We start from the raw sequence: 10731 nt of genomic DNA on the forward strand, positions 1-10731 counted from the left end.
CACTGGCTTGATGCACCTGAAGAACTAGCAGGATGTCATTGGCTTGATGCACCTGATCACTTTGGAATTCACACCTGAATCTTATCTGGTGACTTACATTCCTTGCAGGAAACTTTATATTGGAATTTTGGTTGTATAAGTTACTAAAACAAATTTCAAAATAACCTTGTTTAAAATTGTAGTAAATATGCAATAAATGTTCACTCAACACCAGTAAAACTATGATGATTCACTAGTTTCTTTTGAATCCACAGTCTACTTTAAAAGGTATATCAATGTTGGCTCGGCAATCAAGTTATCTGATATTTTGGCACTGCAACTTCTGGGAGCCATAACAGGGTTTCTCTTTTGTTATCACCAAGTAATCGCAAACCACAGGAAGCACACATACAACTACTAGCTTAATTTAGTGTTTCCTTCACATTCCATTAAATGGAACAAAATGACACCTTTTAGCTAAATAAAGAAATTAAAAGGTATTGAGCATCTTCATGTCTGTTTAGCTTCAGCCAGTGCTCAAATTCCACTGCTAATATCGATACTGGCTCCTTGTTATTAGAAGACTTAAAAACCATACAAGATGCCTCTTCAACTAAATACAATGTGACCAGACAAACAACCTGGAACAATTCATCCATTTCGAGCTATTCTGGAGCCTGAATAATGTCTTTCGGATCATGGAATTAGCAGAATTTTCCCAATATGAGCACTGCTTTCCATTAGCCTATGAGCTTCTGCTGCTTCAGACAGGGGAAAGGACTTGCAGACTACAGGCTTCACCTTTCCAGCTGCAATAGCTGGCCAGACATTCTTCTCTACCTCCCCAACAATCACTGCTTTATTTTCTGGGCTTCTGTTCCGCAGTCCAGCAGCTGCACACACATGATCAGTAAATATTTCACCATGACACAGATTAAGATGCTCTCTCCATGAGACGAACATCAAACAACTCATCAGATTTTAAAACCCCTAATAATTGGTGTTTTCATGATGGCCCATAAGCTACACAAAATGGTTAAGCTTTCGCTGAGGTTCTACTAACAAGTTATTTGATGAGATGAAATGATCTGCACATATTTCACCACAAAACAGATTACGATGCACTTTCCATGAGACCAACATCAAACAACTTATCAGATATCTAACCCCTAAAATTGGTGTTTTCATGATGGCATATAAGCTGCACAATATGGTTAAGCTTTCCCCTGAGATTCTGCCAACAAGTTATTTGATGAGATGAAATGATTAAAACCTTTCATCCCTGAAAAGATGGGGAAGCACCACGGCAGTCAGTCAAGTGCTTCAATTTTACATGAAACAGATGTGGAACAAAAGCAAAGAGACGGCTCATCTGCAGGATATGGAAAATGGTTACCATGAATAATTCCGGATCTGACACCAAAAAGTTTTCCAAGACATACCAGTTAGTTTTAGTTTTGGTTGCTTCATTATCTAAAGATTAGCATCCAAAGTATCAAACCAGAAGCTATTAAACAAAAAGACATTGTGGTTCAGGTCATGTTATGGGATAAAAGAAGCGTATAGTGAGTTTCACTTCCGGTTGTTTATCACTGCATTAAGTGGTTCACAACTACTTACAGTGACTTAAATGCAACCAGATGCCTGTAGTAGCCAAATTTCCTTTATTAAAGCCCGCCCATGACAAGAAATCGCAACCAATGAACTCTTTATTTGATCGAACCTTATTTTAGAAAACTAGTTTACACAGAATCATGGAAGCGAGTGCAAAATAGAAAGAGAAAGAAAGACTGAAGAACTTTCAACAAAAAGTTTGAGATCTGCAATTTTAATACCTTGAAGAGTAAGACGCTTTGCAAGCAAACATGAGAGATTCACTTGTGTTACGGTGCCTCCCTGGAAACCAATGATGAAAAGCCTCCCATCGATATTTAAGCTGTCAAGATTTCGCTGCAAGTATGGTGCACCAATGTTATCCAGTATAACATCAACACCTGTGCCACCATTATCGAGAGTTAGATGACTGTGATTGCAATTGAGCCCGAGCATGATGAAGACAACATAACAAACCTTTTCCAGCTGTTTCTTCTTTCACACGTGCGACAAAATCTTCGGTCTTGTAGTTGATGCAGATGTCAGCACCTAATTGCTTACAGGCAGCTAGTTTTTCTTCAGTGCCTAAGAAGTGAGCAGAGTTCAACATATTAATCATGAATCTGATCAACCTGGTGTGCACTACAAGTTTATTTCTTTTTCCTATTAACATCACCAGACCTGCTGTGACAAACACCCGAATTCCAAGGTGTTTGGCCATCTGGATAGCAAATGTGCCAATCCCACTAGATCCCCCATGAATCTGAAATTATTCAGTGTGAGTGATTAAAAAGGCCCATGCAATGCATATTCATTTTAATTGTTTATAACAGATATGTGATAAAACGTCCGATTGGACAAACAACTAGCTTACCCTTGCGCTATCTCACATATTAACAGAAAGCTGTGAAACAATGCTGCAGAAAGATGAAGAAATTGATGGATCATACGAATCCGTAGATCTCACATTGCCAAGATATTTTGGATACCAAAATTTATCCCAAGACTCAGGAGTTCTCCCACCTTTCTCAGTTTACTCTCTCTATTAGTAACTGTCACTATTTCAGTAGATATTTCATGGATAGAGTGATCAGGCACCCAAAGATGCCTGAAAGACTTTTTTTTAATTTTTTTCTTAGAATATAAGATATTATCTATTTTATTATACTATATGGTGATATACCTATAGATGTTCTGGTACAGTACAATTATCCAATTGCTCTAATAAGAGGATACTAAAGTTGATCTGTTGCATGAAAGCTGTAATATGTTGATATTATTCCACCGACAAATCTCGCCTCCTCATAAGTTTCTGGTATAGTCATGTCTCCACAAATTCCTTTTGAGAGTGTTCAATATACTTCTATGTTTATGAAAAAGATGGTGGTGACTTATCAAATTCATCTGATAGGGAACCTTAACAACAACAGAACAAGAAGAGCAAATAGGAAGAGAAAAAACATGCCAGTGTCTCACCTGTGTGAAGCAGACTGCAGTTACGATAAACAAGAATCTCCAACACTTAAAAATTGAATCACACCCCTCACCAAACTCTCAGTTTGCCCATGTATACTCCCCAGTTTAAAACACGAATAGTTCAAGATTCTTGTATTAGAACACCCCGGAGTTCTCCATGTTAAGATAAAAAAAAAAATCAAGTTCACTCCATTTCTGCCAATAGCATCACCAGACAAGCATATTATTCTCAAGGAAGTTTTTATTCAGCTAGTCCTCTCAAACCACATGGATTTGAAGCTAGCTGGTTCCTTTCCAATCTCCCTTCAGGTCTGTCCATATTTGTCTTGCAAATGGATAATGAAGAAGTAAACATGAAATATACACTGTACTTGGTTTCAGGCTGAATGGATAAATATCATCTTACTCTTTCAGATGACTTTGGTGGTCAAAATCTACAAGAGGAACTATATAGCAAAGATGACAGGCATAGACATGGTCCTCATAAGGTGGGAGAACCATATGACAAAGTATCTAAAGCTTGTTCCATGGGAGTTCAGAATTAATAAAATGACCTAAACAAGATGCCATCCATCCAAAATCTCTAATTGCAATGATAACAAGCATAGAGATAAAACAACACAACTTGCACATTCCCAAGCTATATGCCTTTCATGTCACTGTAGAGAAGCAATATTCATAAGAGGCTGGTTAACACACACCAGAAACAGCTTGTTAATATAAAAAAAAGGGTGCATAAGGTAAGATATTTACCAGGAAAGACTCCCCTGGGGACAGCCTGCTCGTCATGAACACAGTCGACCACACTGTGCATGCCACTTCAGGAAAGCTTGCAGCGTCCCTCAAAGAAACACCTGGTGGGAGAGGAAGGACTTGCCCAGCCAGCGCTGCCACCTTCTCCGCATACCCACCTCCACTTAGAAGAGCACAAACCTGAACAAGGTGACAATTCACGAACAAGGATCAAAGAATGAACACATCAATAAGTTCAACCTCAGAGCAAATCACTGAACTTCATACTATATAAAAGTTTTGCACCCCAAGTACTGATCAAGAAGTAAGGCCTACAGCACGTGATCCATGTAACAGAAATTTAAATACACTGCAAAACCTAACTCTGAGTGGCATCTAATCAAGAGGAAAGACCTAATCTGAGTGGTTTCCTCTGCAAAATCGCAACTTTTTGCGCAAAAAACGCTGCACATCCACACCGTTCGTGTCCTAATTTTGCTTAAAAATCCAACCTCTTTCGGAAAGAGAAGGAGAGGCGAACGTTGTAGTAGTAGCAGATACCTGATCGCCGACCTTCCAGCGGGTGACGTACTTGCCGACCGCGATGATGGTGCCGGAGCACTCAAGGCCGGGGTAGGGGCTGGCGCCGTTGGGCGGGGGGTAGGAGCCCTTGCGCTGCAGCGTGTCGGCCCGGTTAAGAGCGGCAGCGGCGACCTCGATGAGGACTTCCTCGTCTCCGACGGCGGGGTCGTCGACCTCCTGGGATTGGAGTACCTCCGGGCCGCCAGGGCTGGTTATCACCACGGCCTTCATCGCGCTCTCGCAGGCGGTCGGAGCAATAGCGGCGACAGGCTTTTGGAACAAGGCAAAGGAAAAGCGGTGTGAATTGCGAAATCCACAGCAGCTAATATAATAGAATAGTGGGACAAGGGGTGAATATGGCAAAATTCCAAATGACAAATTTGAGGCAATTCTTGGGACTATCTAGAAAATATGAGCTGAGAGAAAAGAAGGTGGAAGAAGTTTGAGATAGACAAGGATCGCCGAGGAACAGAATCTTGAGACTACAGTGCGTGCCTCATGTTGCGATGCGTCCCAAGTTTTATGCGGAGGCCTCTATCTCATATCCAATATGGTGCTCGTATCACTGGTGCTATATGTGTAAGTGTGCAAATGGGCCCGATCAGGTTAGATCTTGAGTGACCTCGATCCAGACTTCGATCTAATTTGATTTTATTGTCGGATTGGATCTTGAGGGACTCAATCCAATCCAATTTTTTGTTCGAATCCTAATTTTAGACTCAGATATGACCCATTTGAAGATCGAGTCGGATCGAATTGGATCGGATTAGATCTACAGCAAGTTTTTTCAAAAATAAATCTATGAAGTTGTCCGCTCAGGATTTTGACAAAGAACAACAACAACAACAACTATCTTCCAAAGGAGATGTAAGAGATGAAAAGTCATAGAGTAACTAAAAATTGACCTCCAAAGAAATTGCATAGTTCTATAAAATCCTGCACTAAATGTCTTTACATAAATACACCATAATTAAAATGGTTAGGCTTTGCAAGCTTTAGAATAATTTCAAATTTGTTCATATCAATGCTGAATCAAAAACTACTGCATTCTAAATAAGATACCAATGCTTTAGAAGCAAAGGCCTTGAACCGGCAACAAACTGACAAGCAAGATCATGGCAGTGGTAACAAAGAACTCAAAATACTCAAACTGAAGGCTGATGCATTCTAAATATTTATCCTCCCTAGCTCCAGATAACAAGCTTTTTAGACATTTTAAATAACATAAGCATCCATGCAGCTATGGAAAAAGATAATAGATATAATTAACTATGCATAAAATTACAATATTCTTAAAATGTAAACATAATAAGGAAGATGATTGTTACCAGCATAAGCTAATCATCAGTATTAATAACAATAGCAGTTTTGTAATCTTCAAACTTTTATTTTGTATGAAGAGGTGGGCCATCTACAAATGAAAAATTTACGAAATTAAAAATTGCAAAGTTTTAAAGCACTAGTAAATGATAAAGTTTATGGATGTTCTAAAAATTGAATATGTAAGATGAGGCTAGATATCTCGAAGCCAATCTTGTGTGCATATCAATACGTGAATCATATTTGGAGATAGGCTACTACGAAAATCATCCAAACCTTGCCAGCAGTGCCGAAGGCAGACTCGGATTCAATGGTAGAAATAAAAATTGCCATGATGTCACGTACCATCTTAGACAATATTATATATTTTGATTCATTGAATTTCCAATACTCTACAATGTCAAAAATTTTGATTCCCTAATGGATGAACTTGCTCAAAAAAATTACATTGCAAGTCATTTTTATTAGTATTATTTACTCATATTTTAATGTAGGCATCCAAATTAGAGATTATAAAATACCTTCTCTTCCAAATAGATCTCTAATTCTGACTTGGATGGTTGGGTAACTTCTTCTTCTTGGATAAATTCTTCATAATCATGCATAAAAAGATTCTCATCTACTCTATCTTGGGATGTAGACACCATCTCTTCCACTTGAACATAAAAGACATTTGCGCCATATAAAATTGTATAGTCATCATAAAAATTTTGAAGAACATTATGTACTTTGTTGATCTCAAATGAAGCACGGTCACCATGATCATAGATTTTCTAAAAGCATTACTTAATAAGCTTCATCTTATGTCTTGGATCAAGAATAACCCCTACGGCAAGAATGTGAGAGCATTCTTTCTAATACTTGTCAATTTTTTCTTGCATCTTTAAAGCCATCATCATCATAATTGCATTTGAACTCCTAGATTCTTGAATCAAGAGCATATGTATTCTCCAAATTTTATAGAAATACAAATTTGCAGTTGGATTTTTTGTTTGTGAAAAAATTTTAGTTATATAATGGAAAACCTTTAAGAAGTTACAAATAATGATGCCTTGAGACAAATCTTCCTCAGTTGGCGCATCTTCAAAATTGGGATCCCAGGCCACAAGTCGCATAAATACATCCTTGAATTGTATAGCATCATTTAACATGAGATACGTAGAATTCCAACAAGTAGGTACATCTATGCATATCATTTTCTTACCATTCATCTTTAATTATTTCATAATTTCCATAAACATTTCCAACCTTGCTTGAGATGATTTTATATATTTAACAGCCTCACAGATCCTATGAATAACACCCTCTACTACCTTCAACCCATCATTCATAATTAAATTAAGAATATTTGCACAGCAACACACATTAAAAAATTTACCATCCAAAAGTAAATCTCTTCTAAATTATTTTTGAAGTTTCGTTGCTACAACTATATTTGTTGACAAATTATCAAGGATGATTGAACCCAACCTTCTTTCAATATTTCAAGGTAAAATATAGCTAGCTATGCAATGACTAATGACTAAGCCTGTATGTGGTGAAGGAACCATCTTAAAATTGATAATATGCCTTTTAAGTTTCCAATCATTAGTGATATAACATACAGTGAGACACATATATCCCAATGTCTGATTTGATGTCCACAAATCAGATGTTAAGCTGATTCTTCTATAGTTCGTCTTGAATAAATCTTCAAGTCTTCGTTTTTCCTTTTCAAATATTTTAAAGCAAACAGAAGCCAATGTTGTCCTTGAAATAACATGAAATTCTGGTCTAAGGTTTCTAACAAATATCTAAGAAGCTAGATGTTCAACTATTGTAAATGGCAACTCTTGTAGAATTACCATTCTTGTGAGGTCCTCATGGCTTCTTTTATGATCAAATGAATAGAGAGTTAACTCATTCAATACAACACTATCTTTTTAAGTCACATTGCCTATCAATTGTTTTTGTCTCCTATCAAGATATTTTTTTGTCTTACAGTTCTTTGTATGTTTGTGAAGATGACTTGTCCCATTTTTAGGATTGGCTGAAAAAATAAAATAGCAATAATTGCATTTAGCCTTATCTTTTTGGTTTTCTATCTCAGTATAATGATTTCATATCTTCGACCTCCTTTTTGTGTTCACTCTGGAGCTATCTGTATTATAGGGCTTTATAGCTAGAGAACTACTGCAACGAAGTGCACTTAAAACTTCAGTTGTGTTTTCATTGCTACCCATCATAGCCATTAACCTATTTTGCATAGAATTCGATGAAGATGTATAAGCATGAAATGCAACTTAATACGATGAAAATACACAAAAAAAAAATTAACAGTTTCAAAACAATTTCAAATGATGTAAAAGCCCGCCGAACAACTGCCATTCAAGCACCTCAAAAGTGCAACACAATAGCCCAAAGACATGAAGCTGTCATGTAGCAAAATTCATTCTCAATAACAATCTTGTATTTAGACTAAAAAAAAATATTTATTTGTTTATTAAAATGAAGATAGGGTTTTTCTCAGGATGCATAAAAGAATGGAATAAGAAAACCTAACCTCTTCCCTCTTAAATCCTTAGGATGAATATTTAAAATAAATTGATGCTATGTAATAAAAGCAGGAGAGCAAATGATATGATCCATTTGTTAGCAAGCATACTAGATTGTCTGCTAGCATCAAATCTCTACCAACTATCAAATATTGAAAAATAGAAATTTCAGCCACATTATACTCTAGTCCAATATTATTGTCTTGGAAGTCCAGCTTGAGGAAAATTATTTTATCATTACAATATCATTTTCCATGTCCATCATAGAATTATTTAGGTCCAATCCCAACCATCAGTAGCATGCAACCAAGATTATCCCATCCCACTCTTGTAATTAATTAATCATGCAAATAGAAAAAATTAACTAGATGGAGATGTCTCATTCCTCCCATAGAAAACAATGCATTCACACAGAAAGTCAAATGGAAAACAAAGCCAAGGCTAGCACCCAGAAGCCAACAAATGAAATCGACCGACACCATCTTTTAGCATTCATGCAGCGCATATACGCATTTCATCAAGCATACTCAGCACAACATGCATGGCAAACAAAATATCGATCACCACAAAACGTCAAACAACAAACAGTCAAAAACATCAAAAAAATTGCTAAAACCTAGGGTTATACAAGGACCCGACCTAGAGTAATATCCTAAGGGGGAAGATCTAGGGTTTCGAAGAACCGAAGAAGGGAGAAATATCTAGAGGAGGAAGAATCGAAGAAGGGAGGATGGAGGATAACAATGTAGGGCAAGTTGCAGATCTAGAATTTCGGAGGAGGGAGATACCTTGGGAGAAGGGATGAAGCACGCCGAAGTTGTCGGACATTGAAGAGACTCGCTGAATTGCTGCAGCCTCTAGGGTTTTGCACAAGCACGAAGGGGGAGATCGGTCTGGGAAGGAAGGTTTTCTCCAAATGTTCCTCATCCTTAGCCCTTAGGGGGAATCAAGAGATCGAGATTCGAGAGAGAGTGAATGGGCTTATGGCTCTGGCTAAGCCTGTGCTGAAAGCTTAATAAAGTAGTGAATGAATCGGACTTTCGAAGCAACTTGGGCCTCGTTACTCATCAGTACTCATGGAATATGACTGTCGGAGCGATTTTCCCTGTGGGCCCAAATGCGGGTTCGGATCAGGTCGGATTGGGTTGTTGGGTAAACGATCCAAAATTTATCCAAAAAATAACGGGTCAGGTCGGGTCCTGGTCGGGTCGAGATTCAATAAACCCAGACCTAACTTGAAAAATAGAATGGATCCAATTTTAGAATCCGACCCGGTCCTACGAGTCCTCTAAAATAGATCGGGTCTGGTCATGGGTCAACCCGACCCATTTGCAGCCTTATGTATGAGTTCAAAAATTCTTGAAATCACATGTAGGTTCCTCTTATGAAAATTATCAAAAGTGATCAGATCATGGTCACTTAAGCATGTAATCAAATCATAGTTGTCCACTAAATATCAATTTTCTGGCTTTTTATCTCTCACCCAAAAGGTATTAGTTAAGTTCGTTGGACATGTCCACACGAGTCTTCACATATTTCTGATTGGTCTTGAGCTCACTGTTTAGGTTGGAAGAATTTCACAAATGATGGGTTTGTGTTCAAGTATACCCTCATCCACGTGGGTCATGAGGAAGGTCTACTTTGATATTATTTGTAATAATTCAAGATCTCTCTTTGACACAAGACTTTTTTCGCCATCTAGGGACGGACATGCTAGAAAGTTTGTTTAATAAATCCTAATGGCAATGGGTAGATAGGTGCGTGGGTGTACTACTGATGTTCCAATAGCCGAAAAGATTGCATGAGTTTATCTACCTTAACCTTCAAGAACTTTAGCCACAATCACACCGTTGTTCGAAAGAAGATGGATTGGGATAGGATGTAGCTTGGGATATTATTTGAAAAGATCTAAATTAACACTACTCCTAAAGTAAAGTCCTATTGGTAAATAAAGTGCGGAACAAAGTAAAATTAATGCAAAGATAATAAAGATAAATTTAAGATTCATTGATGTGTTCTAGGTCAAAAGTTTTGGCCTCCATTTTCTTTGATAGTTTTCGTAACTAATGCCTGTTGTCCTCGTATGCCTTCCGTCAGATTCATACTTATACTTACTCGACCTCAATTGTTACTAGTCTTCATTCAACCTCCTCCAAAATAATGTGTCCTGATTGTTTCTGTCTATTCAGACTTGAGCATAATACTTTCCAAGTAATTCGGTTAGCTTTTATATGATATTTGTTACTTCGTTCCTAGCTTCCACAAGGACATTCATCAATAACCCATTATACCTATCGTGTTCTCATCTTACCATGTGATTAATCAAGCACATATCTTCCACATATCATTTTGAGCAAAGATGTGGTGTAAATAATCTCATTCAACAAAAACTAGATAAAATATGACATTTGGTTTCTCAGCCATATATAAGTACCATAATATACAAATTGTGTAACTAAAATGGGACCAATATATGTTGCCACAAGTTCTCACAGAAGGAGTAGGCTCCGGTTGT

General features: G+C 37.5%; 1 protein-coding gene across 1 annotated transcript; it reads right to left on the reverse strand.

The window, feature by feature from the left end:
- Positions 1-394: 394 nt before the first annotated feature.
- On the reverse strand, positions 395-4855 carry LOC103698041 (oxidoreductase, zinc-binding dehydrogenase family protein). Its single transcript, XM_008779995.5, has 6 exons — positions 4342-4855; positions 3802-3981; positions 2254-2335; positions 2050-2157; positions 1815-1973; positions 395-872 (listed from the first exon to the last, which is right to left on the reverse strand). The coding sequence occupies exons 1-6, from the start codon at positions 4591-4593 to the stop codon at positions 676-678; spliced, it is 978 nt and encodes a 325-aa protein (XP_008778217.1). The 5' UTR covers positions 4594-4855; the 3' UTR covers positions 395-675.
- Positions 4856-10731: the final 5876 nt, after the last annotated feature.

The sequence above is a fragment of the Phoenix dactylifera genome, chromosome 8, assembly GCF_051530095.1.
Source record: "Phoenix dactylifera cultivar Ajwa chromosome 8, Ajwa_hap1_PhDact_Kaust_v1.1, whole genome shotgun sequence".
Lineage (NCBI taxonomy): Eukaryota > Viridiplantae > Streptophyta > Magnoliopsida > Arecales > Arecaceae > Phoenix > Phoenix dactylifera.